General features: G+C 46.6%; 2 protein-coding genes across 5 annotated transcripts in view; both read right to left on the bottom strand.

The window, feature by feature from the left end:
• Positions 1–299: 299 nt before the first annotated feature.
• LOC143375276 (uncharacterized) lies at positions 300–17,973 on the bottom strand. Of its 3 annotated transcripts, none has more exons than XM_076824223.1 (3): positions 17,488–17,973; positions 5,178–6,235; positions 300–3,113 (listed from the first exon to the last, which is right to left on the bottom strand). In XM_076824223.1, the coding sequence occupies exons 1-3, from the start codon at positions 17,721–17,723 to the stop codon at positions 1,924–1,926; spliced, it is 2,484 nt and encodes an 827-aa protein (XP_076680338.1). In that variant the 5' UTR covers positions 17,724–17,973; the 3' UTR covers positions 300–1,923. The 3 variants fall into 3 exon arrangements, with proteins under 3 accessions (XP_076680338.1, XP_076680339.1, XP_076680340.1); XM_076824224.1 differs by lacking the exon at positions 17,488–17,973 and adding an exon at positions 9,237–11,710; XM_076824225.1 differs by lacking the exon at positions 17,488–17,973 and adding an exon at positions 7,255–7,856.
• The window catches only part of LOC143375277 (ATP-sensitive inward rectifier potassium channel 12), a 42,031-nt gene continuing 27,056 nt past the window's right edge, over positions 3,005–17,979 (bottom strand). The window contains exon 10 of one of the 2 annotated variants that reach the window (XM_076824231.1): positions 3,005–3,113. The gene's annotated coding sequence lies outside the window, so the exon portion shown is untranslated. Of the gene's footprint in view, positions 3,114–6,118; positions 6,236–17,979 lie in introns of those variants that run through there. The other variant, XM_076824229.1, reaches the window with a different exon arrangement.

The raw sequence follows: 17,979 nt of genomic DNA, 5'->3' as shown, positions 1-17,979 counted from the left end.
TGGGGCAATGGTGATTCTTCGGTACAAGTAGTTTGATCCACTCGTGTTTTCATTTTTCATTTATTCAAGTTGTCGCTAACACGTGCGTTTCCCCTTCTTCGACATCATGTGAAATATAGAATTGTATTAAAGGCTGTGGTAGCTTACTTCAGTGAAACTTTATGTAGAAAGTTTCCATCGGTATCCAAATATAATTTGACCTCAGATAGAATTTTCCAAACTACTTGGGATACTTACCAGAAGAATATCTCCAGTTGCTGTAGAATAACTTGAGGGTGTCCAGGAAATAGCAGGTGGTGTAGGTTTCGATTGTTCTTTATTACAAATGACATTTTCACAATTTCTGCTAGAAGTCACGATGGCAGGTGCCCATGGCTAATTTCCCCCACGTGTACCACATTCGCCAAGATTTCTCCAGCGAACTCAGCCTAACTGTTATCAGAATAATCTGGCTCGCGATAGCAATTTAAAGTAGCTGTCCATTCACGCGAATCCACATTCAATCGACGATTCACTCAAAGTTTGACCTCCAGTCACGTCACATACAAACGTCCAGCTAGTAGTTACAATATTCTGGAAGCAATAAATATCAATTACGCTAATTTATCTCGACGTTCGACGCGCGTTACACCTCCCCAGCTGGAAAAGAGAGGGAAACGAGGCACTTCTCCCAAACACGTTTACATTTACACTTCCCCGTGTTCTTTTACATCCCCCATCGTCGACACGAGGTCAAGTTTCCAGATCCTCCACATTAAAAGTCCAAGGAATTTCTTTACTAAGCTTGCGATCCGAAAATCTGGCCACTTTTGCATGAACACGCGTGTTTGTTTTTAAAATAACAAAGATTCATCTACATTGAGAGCTCGAAAAGAGTTGACGTGTCGACGATTTGCGTTTGTACGTTTCAAATTGTAAAAATATACTTTCCTTTCCATCGCTAAATACTCCGGTTAGATCTACTCGACTTTTACGTTCTACAGCCAACGAGTATGCTGCTTTCGAGCACTTGAATTCCGTTGACGAACAGTAGCCGTTTAATGGTACCGAAAAGGCACTGGGCGTGTTTCATTGATCGTGGAAAGTTTGAATGGCGATAAGAATCGAGGGGTTAATACGATCAAAGCGTTGCATGGTCTCTGCCTACCCTAGGAATATTTCTAACGAAGCCTTCGAGAAACTCACGAAAGCTGGAAGGAAAAGGCACAGTTTTACAGTCGATGCTTTACCACCTCTAAATAACGTTCGCTAAATTAAGCGACTCTCTAATTGATGCTCGTATGGAAGCTTCGCGCGAACCGACCCGCGGTTTTACAGTGATGTACAATCAACGACAGTGGATCAGAAAAATATAGTATAAATTCACTTAGACTGAGAGTAGTTCGAATGTTGTTGCGCATCTTAGTTGCTACAGTTTCTATTACTTCGCGCCTAGCTTTTCAACCCTCGAGCACAGCGACGTAGAAGTGACTGAAAGGCGCACTCCTCTAAGCCTCCATTCCACGCCAGACAAATGAAAAATGTAAAAATTCGTAGAAACTAAAGGCAAAGATATTCAGCTATTCGAAGGAATAATCTTACTAAAATTAAACGTTTGAAAAATCGCAGTCACCATACTTCGTCACCTTTCACTCCTGAATTAATTTCCGATCGCCTGTCGCCAGGCTTCAAACGCACCCGGCTATGAATTTGGAAAAAATGTCAATACCGCGATTGCAGCGATCGTAATTCGTTACCGTTCAGTCCTGCGCGCGGTTCATCTCCAGTGATCTATGATCGAGGGTGAAACAACGGCCAGCTACGAGTACCTCGTCTCCAAGGTGAACTCTAGTTCGACTGTACACAACACGGTTGCACTGGCACTTGGTCGTAATAGATGACGTTTGTGGAAAGGCACAGGTGACTGTCGCGGGATAGTTTCGGTCAGACGCTCGTGTAAGAGATCGCCTGTTTCGCGACAACGCTCTTCTCTCCACATTTCGATTGAACATTGTCATTAGTCGAATTCTTGGCAGACTCCTCGCTGTGTAGCGAGCTGTTCTCGCTGTCTGGCCTGGACAGGGCTTCGTTCACGTCCTGCAGCTGTGCGTTCTCGTAGCTCCTTCTGTTCCTCGTGACTGCGGAATCGTTAGGAAGCTTCAGATCTCTTTGCACGCACTCCGGGCTGGAGTTCCACTGAGCCCCTTCATAGAACCCCGACTCTGGCGACAGGTCCGACGTGGGCGAGACTGGTGACCCGGTAACAGGCGATCGACGACACTTTGGAGAACCCGTGTACTCGTTTGGTGATAAATTAGGGTCAGACAGAGACGCCCTGTTGCCCTCGGACAACACTGTCCCCTGTAGACAAGGGGACGCTTGATCCGAGCACCTCTCCATCTCGATCATCAATCGATCATCATTTGAGTGCAGCCTCTCCCTCGCATCGACCTCAGGTATCTCCTTCGACTCCTTCGCAGGGGCGTTCTTCCTAATCGCGTTCAAGTGTTCCTTGCTCCCCGTGTGTCTTCTGGGTAAATGCTCTTTAACACTGGCCTCTAGTGTCCTGCCATCCAGAGGGACCAGTAGGTACCTCTTGGAGCCGTTCAAGTTCCTCCTGGAGCCATCCAGGGACCTTCTATCCTCCTCCGAGCCTCGCAGAAGGCTTCTGTGGGGGACGATCCTTCTACAGCTGTTCAGGGATCTCCTTTCTTCGTCCAATAACGGGTGTCTGATCGCGCGTCGACTAGCAGTTGGTCGCAGAAGCGGACTGCCTTCTCTAGACGTCTCTGGCTCCTCGTATATGATCTCTCGGCTGTTCTGCACGATCTCCCTGTTCACCGCCTCCGGCAGCTGATGCATATCGACGTCCCCCATTACCTGGATCCCGTCGGGGTCTAGATCCAGGATCCTGTAGTAGCTGTGGTCTCTACTGGCAAGTCCTGGCGGAGCTCCTTGGTAGATGCACGGGTCCCTGTAAGCGTTCCGCGAGGTGATTGTCTCGTCCACGCTCGCCTCGCTCCTGATGCTGTCCACGTGCGTCAGAGGGTGGCCCAGGATCGCTGGCCGATGACCACAGTGGCACTGGCTGTCCGCGTAGGATTCTGCTGGGAAATCCTCGTCGACTATCACACCTGGAAAGTAGCCTGCTGCTTAGTGGATTGGTTTAGGTCACGTTTAAGGATGTACGCTTTGGTCCTGATTCCCTGATGAGTGGATGTTAACCAACCTCCCAACGGACGCTTTCGTTATAGCAGCGCACAGTTCGTCACCCAAGTTTCATCCTCGAAGTAGTTTTCGATTATTCGGGTGTTAATTGTTTTAGAGAATTACGCGGGATACACATGAAACGCATGCTTCGATCTAGACCCAGACTCGGACAGTGGTCGGAAGAATTATAGAGTAGTAGACATCTTAGAGTAAAGCAGCCAGTCGTCCTCGATTAGATGGGACAGTCCTCAATTTTGGAAGTCTGTCCCGGTAATAACCCCCCATCTTTCGCAATTCTTTCCGCCTCCGCATTCTCAAAAAGTTAAGCGAGATCGTTTAATCCGGTATTTCTCAATTATGCCATCGCCCCTTAGTTCTATCAAATTATTCCAATCGTTAGCGAGAATTCAAAATATTCTAATAATCTAAAATATTAACTTTATTAAAATGATAACTAACATCCCTAACTTCTCGAAAAGCTTCACACGTCCCCCATTAGCATCTCTGAGATCTGGCTGCTTTACCTTAGATTCGATTCAGAAAGTGTACAGTTGTGAATGAGTCGACGCCCCTTAACCAACCACCTCCCGATCGCTTGGCATCGTGTCACGAGACGATCTTCAGCCAGGGCGCGTCGTTATACGAGACAGGACAACACGAGGGACAGACACAAGCGCGATAGAGGCAGACCAGGATCCCCGATTGAATTTCACACCTATGAGGCATCAGCCTAGCAGACACGAGGTCTATGAATCTACAGTTCCCTTCAGGTATCTTCGATTCCCTATGGAGTCCATATCCACTCTTCGGGCTACTCTCTTTCACAAGAATATCTACTTCATCCTCCCTTTTCTCCTTCACTGCCTGCCGTCGTTGCTCGAGCCCCGGGTTCGCTCAGACGCCTGGGCAGTCGTCGATCGATGGAATGTCAATGTGGAGTTTCGATGAGCTCAGCGAAGAGTGCCCTTGGGGGACAAGGAACTCCAAGGTGTCGTGTTGGCTCACGGTGTTCGATGCGATCAGCACGGATTTCGGCTCGCTAGGAATTTTCCTCAGGCCTCCATCTACGGGTACAGCCAGCACCAACAGTCAGACAAAGAACCAGTGCTTGCACGGAAAGCCATAGGGGAGAGCTAAGAAGCGGAGAAGCGGAGAAGCAAGCGGATCGAGTCCAAGCACAGCAAAGCGAAAGAAGAAGCGATCCACGAGGCTGCTGGGTGGTTGCTATCGATTAGTTTGATTCGCGTGTGCATCCCAATTAGAGGACGTGCCTCGGCCTTGCTGTATCGTTAGTGATTGCTTTGTAACGCGTTATCGCGCGATGCCATGCTGGCGGACGCACGACGGAAATTTTTCATTGCGACACACATTCTGGTGGAGCGAGGACTTGGACGTTGTTGGACGTTCTGCGGCGTACAGGGACCTATTCGCTACTTTATGGGGGTGGTCACGGAGGTGGAGGGATGAATTGGTTAGCTGAGAAGTTGCATTAGTAATTGTTGTGGGTGATAAGTGGAGGCTTGATTTAATTAGGTTGTCTAGTTTAGAGTTGAGTCTCACGGTGATCGAGTAACTTGGTTCCGATTGGCGAGTGCGTTCTACCTTCTCTATCGACAAACGAATGCTTGAGCTGCTAGGTTGCTGCGTAGTGAAATGTAACTTGACTTTCTACCGTAGTTAATCTTCATATACCGTTTAGCACTGGAAATGCACACTAGTGGGGACCTGAGTGTTGAAGTATCGAGGGCAATCAGCGTTAAGCTAGAAATTAATTAATTCCATAGCACATAGGTGAAAGATGGAAATTTTTTGGAGGGTGACAGTAGAATAATCGCTTGCCACCTAGAGGCTCACAGTTCCTTCATCGCGTTGCAATTATCGGAACAGAAGAAGCAGCGTTCTAGACAAAGCGTCGTTCATCATGCAGCAACCCAACAGCCGACTTCTAAACCGTCGACTATCGAATCTAACCGTCCAAGGAGACTCACCGTTCCCATGGCGAAGCTCCTCCTGCACCTTGTAGAACTCGGCGAGCTCTCTGCCCGAGCAGAGCGGCGTGTCGACCTGCGTGGTGCTGTTGAACAGCGAGTAATCCACTTCGTAGCCCTGCCTCTCTTTCGAGTACGTGACCATCGGCTCGAACCTGTGCCCCCAGAGTATCTCCTGTGGCAGGTAGCTGGACCTGGCCTGAGTGGTCTGGCCAGTCGACTCGATGGTGCCTTCGAGGATGGCCACGACCTCGAACCTCTCGGTGAGCATGTCCTCGGCGGACATATTGTACAGCGGGGAGTCGGCGTTGATCTTGTGGACGATGGTCGTGGGCCAGATGAAGAACAGGTTACCGTTCTGGCCATCCGTGCCCACGGCCAGCTCCTGCTGGTTCTGGGACAGCAGCTCGCCCTCCTTGGTCGTCCTGGAACGGATCACCTGCGCTCGCACGGCGGCTCCTATGATATGGCTCTTCCTCATGTCCCCGACGCGGAACATGAGGCACAGCTCGCCGTCCCTCTGGCAGATCACCGCGTTCCGCGAGAATAGAAGCGTCTGGGTCCTCTGTTTTGGCCTGCTCATCTTCGCGAATACGATGCCCACCATGAACGCCTGTATCATCACGCCGGCGATGCTCTGTATGCACATGACGAAGATCGCCTCCGGGCACTCCTCCGTGGTGGAGCGGCTCCCGTAGCCGATCGTGTGCTGGGTCTCGATGCTGAACAGGAAGCAGCTGGTGAAGGAGAAGATGTTGTAGATGCAGGGCGTCCAGTTGTTCTGGATCTGGAACGGGGGCAGGTGGCGCTCGTCGAAGTCACCGTGGGTGAAGGCGATCAGCCACCAGATCACGGCGAAGCCCAGCCAGGAGAGCACGAAGCTCAGGCTGAAGCAGAGCAACGTCCAGCGCCATTGCGTGTCCACCAGGGTCGTGAAGATGTCCTGGAGGAAGCGCAGCGACCGCCTCGAGATGCGGGACTGAAGGACGTTGCAGTCGCCATTCTTCAGGACCGCGCGACGGCGCAGCTTGCGCGTCGGGCCTGCTCTGTAACGGCTCCTGAAACGTTTCCCAAACATTCAGATGGGGGGATTACAAGCGACCGTCATGTCAAAAGTATATACGAGGTTGAATTTCATTGTCATTGTTACCCTGGGACGACTACTTCGAGTACCTAATTTGATGTAGTCAATCTGCGTTTCTCTCGTCGCAATTCCTATCAAAATTGAAACGAGTGGGAATCGTCTAGGAACACGATCATTGTGCATATGCAGATCGCAACTGATTCTACGCTCATGTAATACCTGACGCAGCTTTATGCAAATTCCACTCGATTGCAGTGGAGAATAAGGCAAGACAATACTCGTATTCTCCATCGAAGGGGGTCTTCGTAATTACTCAGAAGCTTCAGTTCATACTCGATCAATTTCTAATTATAATACAAGCAGCGTCCATTATATTCCCTACATTCGTCCCAATTGCTAATACTGGCCAATTCTGTTTACACCTTGCCGCCTATTTGAACGATCTTTCGACTATTTGAAGATGTAAGGCGCGCGTGGAGATCGTCGCCAAGGCCTTCGCGCGGCTTACTTCGACTTTTCTGCGCGCGTGCCGCAACGTCTGCGTGCCTCGAACAGATCATGGAGGATTTGAATAACAAATCCGGAGGATCGCAATTGTTCTTCCCAGCATCGACTGACAGCTTCTACGCGGATTGCTTCCCTTTCTCGTAACGAGCCGATCTCGAATCTGCTGGACACTTGCTGCGTGCTCGAGATGTACGATTCGCGATTGACACCGTTTCAACGCATCTCATTTGTCGCGCGAATTAATCGAGGCTCTTGTACGCGCCTGTATCGATCGAAACTCCACAAAGAGTCTGAAGCACGCGAGTAGATCTGCGTGAATGGAGCAGAGATAGGAGAATCTCCTCTGCGAGAGTTCATCTCCCGATAGAACGTACTTTAACGTAATTCCGCCGGAAGAGTCGCATCCTCTGGCGCAATGAAACGTGGAAAAACAATCCGTCGGATGAGTCCCCGCGAGTGGCTAATCATTTCGAGGAAAATACTCACGACAGGTCTCTTCGCATTGTACGTCATCGTCGCCGATCACTTCCATGTCGAGTTCTGGCCAGTCTCACCGAAATCCACTGTCCCACGCGAATATCTACGACGAGCGATGGATCTTAAACGTGACCCAATTCTCTCTTTTAATATCACGTTTATCGTGGATCGCCTAGGGTTCACCTCAATGTCTTGATAACTACACGAAACACGCAACAATCCGTGCCCGCTCCGACGGCTTTCATCGAGTCGCTTCTAGCCACTGATGACATCGCGCGAAAATGATTTCGGTGATACGATTGGGATATTCTCAATCGCTTATCGTCGAACCACTGTTGCCACTTGTCAGGCTTGTTTACTCGTTTAATCCGACCGACCAGTGATAAAGTTTACGCGCGAAATCGACGGCTGATCGAGGTGGAGGCAGCTCCAGTAATCGTTCCGGGCTACGCCGGCTACGAGGGCGATAGGAAACGAAATTGCACTTCGATTCTCGCGGATGGTCGGTTTAAGCGGGAATCGCGAGAGTAACGGGAAAAAGCGACGGTGGTGCAAGAATACACCGCTGTGTCCGGTTCGATGATCCAGCCGAGACTCCTCGAGCTCGCCCCCTTTTCCTACCGCACAAAGGAAGTCGCCATTTTAACTTCGAATGATAACCGAGAGCAACTGTTATCTGCCAATTTATGTATTGCCACGCGTAGAGCAGCCGAGTTGTCGACACGCAGCGAGCTACGCGATGTCGATCATTCGTCCCTCGATCGCGGGTCGAACGGCATGGGGCGATCCCTATGGGGATCGATATCCTTTATATCCTTTAACTTCTTAATACGCGGTAGTTCTGCTGGAAACCTTTCGCTCGTGTGATTTTTTTTATACCTTTGTTGTTTTGGTTCGTGGCGGGCCTTTTTCGAATTTCTGGAAGATATTAATTAACATGCGTATGCATTGGCGTTGGTTGCATGACAGCTCTAAGTAGATTGAATCGGAGCGATGGCAACAGGTCAAATGGATCGATGAGATTGTATAATTACTTTTGGAAGCGAATGGTAGGTGTTTTTCATTGAATATTTATTGATGGAATGATGGATCTCTGTGTAGAGGAATTTACACGACCTCGAACAATCTGCTGTGAAGATATCGGTGAATCTGAGTTTCTCTGTTATCGGATAGCTAGTGATAAGGATAGTTCCTAACAAAATGATGTTTCTTTGGATTTGGTTGACCTGGAATTAGGACTTTTGCAAGATTTTCTGGTCTGAGCTCAGTGATATTTAATTTCTGGTGAAGTGACTCTTGGTAGATAGCATTGGGGTGTTTTAGACCCCAGGGTATAAAGAAATTGTTCTTCAAATTAAATACAAATCCCTGTTATTCCTTTACTCATAAATTAAGAAATATTAGTCGTGAATTATTGAAGAGATTCCATGGTACTGAATGATCAACCCAATCCGTAATACCTATGGTTAATTAACTTGCATCGAATATTATAAACGAGTCTTAATTCCCACAAAATTCCAAAACTCCCTTCCCCTTTAATAATTCTCAAACCTTCAAAAATTTCAACTTCTACTTCTCCTTCAAACCATCGAATCTATCTATCAGAAAGTGAATTAATAAAATGAATTCAAATCGATTCAAACATAGAAGAGTCCACAAAAAAACAGAACATCCAGTAAATTCATCCAACATTTCCGTAATGCGCCTTCTCGTTGCCATTTGACCGAGCAATTGAACAAACGTAGGAACAAAGGGAGCCGAGAAAAAATACACTCGCTTATCAAATTAACGCGACGGCCATAAATAACAGACCGGCGACAGAAGTCGATCCAAAAGAATATCGAACGCGTGCTTGTTACGCGCACGCGGAAATTAATTCGCGGTATTAATGAATAATGATTAATCCCACAGTTCCATTTATTAAACGAGGAAGCTATTGCGCAGCGAAGAATGCCTCTCGATCGCGCGGTCATCCATGAAAATTGATTTACCTGCTTCTGAACGACGTGTTCGAGCTCCTCGCCACTTTCACGATTATGGGGGTGGTCGGCGTGATCGGTGGTAAAAGATTTTGTTTCTCTCCATGATCCGCCGGCGACGACGTCACGCTCGAAATTGGACTTTTTGGAACGTCTCCGTTCATCTTCCCTTCTATTCGAACACAATTCGATCACGAGCTTTTAAACTCCTCTATTCAATTCAGAATTATCCTTACACATCGACCCATTTTTAATTTAAAACTCAACAGTAAAATATTCAATGTTGCCTGTTTGCATAAAACACTTGGATCGTTATTAGCAGCGTTGCACAGCAGCCTCAGTGTCCCGCCTCTTATCGATCGAGGATCAATAATCGAAAGATATTTTCTTTTATCAAGCAAGTGTATCATTTCATGAGACTTTCTGCATGGCCGTAGATTACAGATACGTGACACATCCACACGTCAAACTATATCTTTTTGAACGCGCGTTTAAGGACCTGAGGATGCAAGATCTTTTACAAGATTCCTGCAGGGTCGACGATAAGAATCCCGCTTATCTTCCAGCATTCGTAATCGTAATCGTTGCAGCAGTGGGTGGGTCGATGCACACCGTGGATCACGAAAAATGTTGGGAGAGGAACGCCACTAACTTCCCCGTAATTAATTATCTGCTCGACGGCCTTTCACTTATCGCGCCCGATCTCGCGCTTATCGCGACGATCGTTTCGATAAAATCCTGTCCCGCGTCATTTTTATCGATTATCTTTCTCCTTGATGATTTTTTTCCCCAGAGATCCATCGATCGGTTTATTATGCCGTTGCCATTTACTCTGCGACAGCCTGGAAAACTTGCTACAGAGCCGCTTCTACCATGGAACTGTGGTGTCCAGGCTCGATGCCTCCATCAATTAACTTGCAGAATTCCCTTCAGGAATCGAATGATCGGTCTTCCAATTCAATTAAAATTCTGCTCTACGAAGCGTCTAATAAATCAGCTTCTACCTTCATTCCATCGATCACTCTTGGTATCCAACGCTTTTTCAACGAACTCACTGCGAGGTTCCTTTGAAGGATCCAGATCGAACGTTGTCCTCTTCGAGCTCGTGTCGCTACTTCTTCTCTTCTCTGCGAATTTCCGTCGAGTCTTATTCGGTTTTACAAGAAGGTTGGTCCTGGACGCAGTCAGCGGAACAAGTGTCGGCGATGACAAAAACGATGCATAGCCGACGTGTTTGCTAGTGGAGGATCTACTGATGTTCGTGCAACGAAGTAGGACGTCTTATACGTACGTAGCCAATACCTGACCAGCGGTCTCCACTTATCAGTCACTAACAATAACGTTTGCTCTCTTCATTTGCGCGAAAATGGGCTGGTTGCGTCACGTGAAGCGCCGTTCGAGATACGCCGCGTCCTATCAGGGATTCCATCCTAAGGATCCCTCGTATCTTCCTTTTCTCATCACAGACACCGTGTGAGAACTAGCTAACATCCTGGCGGCTGGTTCCGCTGCCACTCCCGTCGATTTTATCCTTACATTTTAATTTTCATTGACAAGGGAGAATGGCAATTGTGAATTATTTTAATTTCGAATTCTGTATAGAGGGGTGTGACATTGATATTTTGTCACAAGGCTTTGTGACTGCAGCTTGGTTTCTTGAATTTCTAGGTCGATGCATTCAGTGTTTCTTTTTAATTAGAATTTACATGCGTTAAGTCTTCGGTGATTTTTTTTTTTTTTTGAAATTCAAGTGTCACCCTTGAACTGCTGATATGTTCTCCGTCTATCTGCAACTTCTTCGCTGTTGTCCAACGCGTTTACGTAGCTGGAAACCTTGCCTGCTCTATCTTTATTGCGCTGCGGTGCGAGGCGTCGATACCTTTGACACGATCTCGACGACTTTGTCTCCTCTTTTCTGTATAACTATTAAGGCAGTTATTCGTGGACAGAGAATACAGGTTCGGTTTCCGCTTCAATGTTCTTTGGAATCTGTATAAAATATGCATTCGAAGCGTCACAGTCGTTACGAGATGATCTACGCAGGGAAGTACCCAGTGATATCAGTCCCTCAATGATCAGACACGATATTTCTGTGTACACTTGGAACTCCTGGTAAAATCAATTCTCTCCACTCTAACTGGTCAGCACGAGTGAAAACGAACCCCTTCGATTTTCATCGTTCGAAGGATCGAGGATCTATCAACAATTACATTGAACCTCGCTCAGAGGCGCCCAAGGTTGCGGTATCTTTAAACTTGTGGTTTGCTTTCACTTTTCCACGAGATCACAGTGAAGATCACCGAATTCCCATGGACGGAAGAATATTACACCCAAGATGCATTTGCACCTTCCGTTTCGTGCAATTAACGCTACCTGCTGTTCGTTTATTTACACGGTAATGTGTTGGGAGTGTTTCGTCGGCTCGCGTAGGATTTACGCTAACAAGATTGAGACGTCTCCGCCGCGATAGGTCGTCCGTTTGACTGACTGGGAGTCGGCGGCATGTCTTATCAGCGACACGGTATCTCCTTATCGGGAGCACACTTTGCGAATCGTCGCGAAATCGCTGATCACACGCAACGCACGCGTTTCGTCCACCGACGAGGAGCTAACTCTTGCACGATCGAATTTCTTGGGACTAGTCGCGTGCCCAAAATGTGGCGTTCAATGGAACAAGATCTGCGACAATGAATGGGTGAAGGTTGTACACCCAAAGACGGGCTACACGTATTTGTTGATCTGAATTTATTTGTAAAGCAGAAGCTATCTCGAGTGAAATTGATTAGTTCTGCTAGAGTGGCAGGAGTTTGATTATTCAAATTTGTTGAACGTGAGAGTATTAATCACTGTGACCTGCTGGACCCTGGTATCGCATTATTTACGATATTACTGGAAACTCGTTAGAAAACACGAAACGCAGGACGATTAAAAATTCTGCAGCTCGTAACATTCGTCGATTTAAAATTTCACGTTCCTTTCCACAGTGCCTCCTCAAAATTTCGGAGACGACTGTATTATTATAAAGCAGTAAAATCTCACAGTATAAGACAGAGCTAAAGGTCTTTTCACCATCTTTGTCAAGTGAATAGATCCGAAACCTCAGCCACGGTGCACAGAAGCATCACGTGTGAACAGGCTTCTCTCGCACGGTGACTCACTGATTGATCGACCTGAAACGGTGTAATTCGTTTCGATGAATTCGTGTGAACGTGCCCGCCGAATGGGCCCTTCTCGTTCCACAATTGCCACTCGGCTCGGAAGATTTTCGCAGCTTGATTCGGTCGACCGTTTTCGAGGGCAGCTAACTCGATCCTTTGTCGATGAATTGGTGCTTCCTCAGAAGCGTGCGGGCCTGGTCGATGAAAGAAATTGGAGCCGGAAGGGCTCGATCAGCACTGCGCAGCGATGAATCCCATTCGCCCGGGCAAGTAATTTATTCGGCGCATTATAATGGCGCTATTCCATAGGAGAGGATCGTGCCGATTGTAGGCGTCAATTGAGAACGGTGCTAATTCTAGAGGAACGGTGGCTCGAAAACTCGACCTCACGTGTTTCTGTAGCCAGTCACGAAATATACTTGCCAATTCAAGCAAGCAACCGGTCACTTGACACCAGTGCCGTCAACATAGGCCGACAGCGGTGAAAATTACTTTTATTTCTGCATCAGAAAACAGGAGAATTCGCTTTCCATCGATAATGTCACGAATGAACGTGGTGTCGTTATAAGGCTGGATTTAATTAACACTAAACTAGCACAGTGAATTATCTGTTGCTCCTTGGATTTATTTCTGGGAGAAGAATTTGTGAATAAAGAGTGTCTTTTAGAGAGTGATTAATTAATTCCAATTACTTAATCTCAGTCTCTAGAGTTTATTCAGATTGGAAATTTGATTAGTGGCGAGCGAAAGTAAGTCGATAGGGGCGTCAAAAGATTATGCCCGTCGATATGAATTAATTTAATTTGTAAAATAAAATCAGTGCTCCTGATAATCCGCATTAATATCTCCATAGATAATTTGTCTTCTGTATCGGTAGGAATGTGTGAAATCTCCAAAGCTTGGAGAATGGAAAGGAAATTTACTTGTGCGACACGATACTACAGGGAAATGGAATTCACTCGATATTCACCATTTAACAATTCCATCAGAGCAGCTCTCACTCGAATTCGATAGCTTCGATGATAAAAACAACGCATATTCTACCTCTTTGAACAAAACCAACCAGCTGTCTCGTTTCTCGCGGCGTCGACTCACGGTCGAGTTCGATCGAGACGCGTCGATTCTTCTCGTCCTCCTGCCGGAAGCGGCGCTCGGTCTTCCACGACTCGCCATGAAGAGGTCCGAACACTTTTCAACTTTTCCTCGCTTCCTCTGCCACCAAACCGTTCTGGGATTAAAAGTCGCGCTAATGTGCCATCGGGTGCAAGCTCACTGCCAGCGGAGCCTCGTCGCGAACGCAACGTCGCCAGTAACGAGCTTTTAATTAAACTAACGAGATCGGACGAGCCGCGAGGTCCAGGCTCGCGCGAAGATTTTTCTTATTCGCGTGTCTGTCGCGAGTGAACTCTACGTCTTTCGATTTTTTTCTGAAAACTTGCCGCGTCGCGCCGGATTCTATGGCCTCTCGGAATCTGTGCTTCTTTCTTTCTCTCTGTAATTCAATTTGCCATTCTTCAATGGCTCTGAATTTGGTCAACCTTGAATTAGGAAATTGCATCTTTTAATTCAAATTGTTCCAGTAGAACGAATCTTTTGGGTATTGCGCACCTCATCGTGGTATTTCTGGGAAGATCCTAAAATAAGGAGAAGTAAGAAGTGAAGTGGAAAGTATGTATCACTGAATTATAATTAATTCCCTTCCCTTTCGCATTCTAAATATTAAATTACACGTGTTATATGTTACTTATCACTGATATTGTGCAATATTATCAACATCAATTTCGTTTTGGCTGCCAATTGAGGTCGCAGAATTTTGGCAAGTCGCTTATTTTTGGAGCATCAGTAGCAATTGGTTTAAAAGACTCGTTTCTATATGAAATATCGATTTCAAGTTACTGTAAGCTGTTCTGGCTTGTTCAGTATATCTGTTGCACGTTTAATCCTTGCAGATAAATACGTCAGATTAGGCCAGGCGCTGGTAATTGGATTACCAGTCCTCCCTTCCCCTTGCGCCTGCTTATTGTATCGTATCAAGTTTACGCGGGCTGCATCCTAGTAAAACAATTATTATTACTGTTATATCGACTTTATTACGTATTACAATGAAAATACAATAATCGTAGGAGAATGTATTTACCAATAGTTCTCACAGAGGTCTTCGATGCCTGGATTAGTATTACAAAAGATTGAGTGTTTAAAAAGATCTCATAATTTTGATATCTCCATGATAACACTTCAGATAAACGTGGTAGATAATAATGCTTTATTTTTTATAGCAAGTAAGACGTTGAAAGAACACCTTCATTTAACCCTCGTCTGCTTAATAATACAGAGTCTATTTATTATTTATTATTAGTACCACTTTTTTTAGAAAATAAGGATTTCAGGTCATGATCAAAATTTAATATAAAAGCTTGTCCTAGGATGTGTACTTATAAGGGAAATTAGAATCTTCCATGCAGTTGACAGGCATCCGGTATTTAACGATTAATCTGGGAAGACGAGTTACATAGCTGGTCTCGAAAGTTCGATGATTACTTTCAGGGCAATTTAAATTCAGTGGATAGGATCCTGGTCGAGAAACGGGTTAGTTAATAATTGAATTCTTCAGCTAAGTATTCTGAATCGAATTGGAGTTGAAGCCGAGGCCTGGTGGCTGAGAAGTTACTAGAACTAGAAGTAGAAATCGCGGGGTATCGTCTTTCCTCCAGGAAACGCGAAATCTGATACACCGCGGGAAATCGTTGCGAGTTTCCGCGATTAACTTCGTCCGCGATCACAGATTAATCCACCGTTGCTGACCTTTCGGCTGGAAACGGGTGTGCAGCGTGTCTGATCATTGCCGAATTAATTATGCGCAACTGGAAGGTATTTGCGCGCTTGATTACCCGATTACAACCTCGCGAGGCATGCATTTATCAACCCCAGGGCAGAAACGGTTGTGATTCCTCCGATGTTCAGCTGTTTAAGGATAACGTGACAACGGAGCCACGAACCGCGTACTGATTAATTGCCCTTTTGATGAATATCGGGTCGGGGCACTTGAAGCTGATTTATTTCGAGAGTGGCTTTGAGGAAGATGGCTCAACGTGCACGATGATAATAGATATCAAAGTTCAGAGTAAATAGAGTACGATAGCATAAAGCTATGGGCATTAAGAGAACTTCAGTGGGATTTAGAGACATTCAAGCTAATTTTCGTTACCTAAAGCAGCATTTAAACATTAAAGAAATGTATGAATTAGTCAACGATAAACATACACCTGACAGGAAAATTTGAAGTGGCGTCGTCAGCAGACTGTATAAAAAGGAGAAAAACTGCTGAGGCTGAGGGTTCCGCGAAATTTCAATGAGTTTGCAAGGGTTCCATTGGGAAACGCTGATGCAAAGAGACTAATGTTGCAACCCGATCCAAGAACACTGAATATCAGTGAAACTCAGCAAAGGTGCTAATCGTAAGTACACGAAAACTTACAGAATTAGCATTATCCTTATCTATCACCGCGTGTGAGCCTAACTATTTAAACCCTTCTCGCACCTATCTATTAAAATCTATCCCAAAATTCCCATTCTGGTAAATGCCCGAATAACTTTTGCCAGCGGGCAGAACTTCTCCCCGGAAGCATATTACATAAGGTGTTAATACAAAGACGCGGATTAGCGGTGCTCGGGCAAGGTTCGCTCGCAAATTTTGCAACGGCTGTTACGTGGCCCTGCGCGCGTAACGCGCGATCCAGCCTCTGACAAACGGTGACGGCTTCGCGAATTACAGGCAAAGGGTAAACAGAAAACTCGGTGGAGGCTGGTTGCACGGCCTCGCGGCGATGTCTCAGAAATATATTGCACCGCGTCGACGTTAATAGGTGCCTGCCCGATAAATTGCACCTGTCCCGTAATAAAAGCCTCGACGGTAAATATTCGCTGACGGACAATAATTATGAAAACACCGGCGCGGAGGCTCGCCGCGGCAGAACTGTTGCGACGCGTCGATTAAACGCGAATCCACCATCCTTTGCGGCTGTGATTACAGAAGATTACAGGTTCTTTTAACGACCGAATTACGGGATCCCCCATTTCTTTTTTTTCACGTCGTTCCCGTACGTTGTTGCTGGTTCTCGCCCCATCTGCATTGTAATAGCAGCTCGATCTCTCGCGGATCGTTCCGTTCCTGTTTTCGGTGGACAGCTGGAAGTGTTTGGGCAATTGGTTAGGATGTTTACGATTGTTCGTCGAGATCGATGAGGTGATCGATATTTTTCCGGCATTCTCGCGTGTCTATTTCGAGGTGGCACACAGCATCTGGCGCCAGGACGCGTCGACAATGAATCCTTCAAATAGAACGCAACTGCCTTTCAGTGGAAGGGTATCCTTGTGTACCGAGACGCCTTGGGGACTGGGCACGTGATAGTTTAACTATTCGCGGCTGTTTTGTTTGGTAATTGTCGCGTGATTATAGCTGGCTCGCTGGTGTCGGCGATACGTTGACTTCTCGCATGCAAAGTAGAAATTTCCTGTCGCGGTTCGACCGAGGGACCTTCACGGGGGATCCTTTACTTATGTAAATAGATTGATCGTCAAAGTGTGTCGAAAGATTGCTCGATCAGGCTATCTTCTGGTTATTAGATACGTGAAAAATTTGTATGGAAAATTATAATTTTTTGCTGCGAGTATGTGAGCTTCCTTGTAACTATTAAACTCTATTATTTCACGTGCGAGGGGGCTAGTCTTTTCTTTTTCAACGAAGCTTCCGTTTCCCCAACAAGTTACCCTTCGTTAGTTTCCTTACAATCAAGATGCTAACGAAGGGAGCAATGGATAAAGGCACCCCAATTCAGGGAGTCACCACTATCTGGATAGAAAATCTTTATTCATCTTTAATCATTCCTTCGAGTTTCTTTTTCTTTTATTCGGCCATCTCTGCCTCGATTCTACGTCTGACAAATTTTCGCGCACACTAGATATCCTTATTAATTCGTTTTAATATAGACAAGTAAAAAGTTACGATTATCCAGTTTTCTCAAATTAATAATCATCAAATTCTACTGAACTATTCAGCATCGAGAAATACTCAGCTCATTGAACCCCAGAGTACAAAAGTGACTCACCTGGTGGAGTCCTGCCGACCGACGCCACCGATGCTGCTGCTCTGGGTGCTGACCCTGACGAGGGTGACGTTCCTGGGGAGGCTGGACAGGGTTGGAACGTTCCGCGGTCCCAGCAGTGGTGAGTCGGCTGCGTTGGGGTTCTCTGGGAGCGTCAGGTGTCCTTGCACTTCGGTGTCCTTCTCCTCCTCCTCCTCGATGGTACCAGGTAGACGAAAGAGCTTCTGCGGCTCCTCCATGCCACTTGTTCGTCGGTTCACGCGCAAAGATCACTCGCCATCGGGTGGTCCTACCTTTTTCCCCTTTTTCCCCCCTTTTCCCTTGCTTTCCACTGGGTTCGTCCCTCTTCAATCCCACGGAGCCGCGTCCATCGCGTGCCGCTTGTTCCCGTCCTCTTCCCTCGTTCCCCGCGTATGCAAGCGCGCGTAGACACGTCCCGTTTCGTGTGCTCGGTCCTCGATTCGGTTACGCACCGACAGAGACGTCAGATGTCCC

Source organism: Andrena cerasifolii, chromosome 12 (assembly GCF_050908995.1).
Source record: "Andrena cerasifolii isolate SP2316 chromosome 12, iyAndCera1_principal, whole genome shotgun sequence".
In the NCBI taxonomy this organism is placed as follows: Eukaryota; Metazoa; Arthropoda; class Insecta; order Hymenoptera; family Andrenidae; genus Andrena; species Andrena cerasifolii.
The sequence above is the reverse complement of the archived record's forward strand: the minus strand, read 5'-3'. Positions and strand labels throughout refer to the sequence as shown.

Excerpts from the sequence above, each read along its gene's own strand:
- LOC143375276 (XM_076824223.1), bottom strand. The coding sequence starts at position 17,723 with ATGGAGGAGCCGCAGAAGCTCTTTCGTCTACCTGGTACCATCGAGGAG. Across the intron at positions 6,236-17,487 it reads GGTCGGCAGGACTCCACCAG|GAGCCGTTACAGAGCAGGCC; the intron begins GTGAGTCACTTT and ends GAAACGTTTCAG. Across the intron at positions 3,114-5,177 it reads GGAGCTTCGCCATGGGAACG|GTGTGATAGTCGACGAGGAT; the intron begins GTGAGTCTCCTT and ends GCTACTTTCCAG.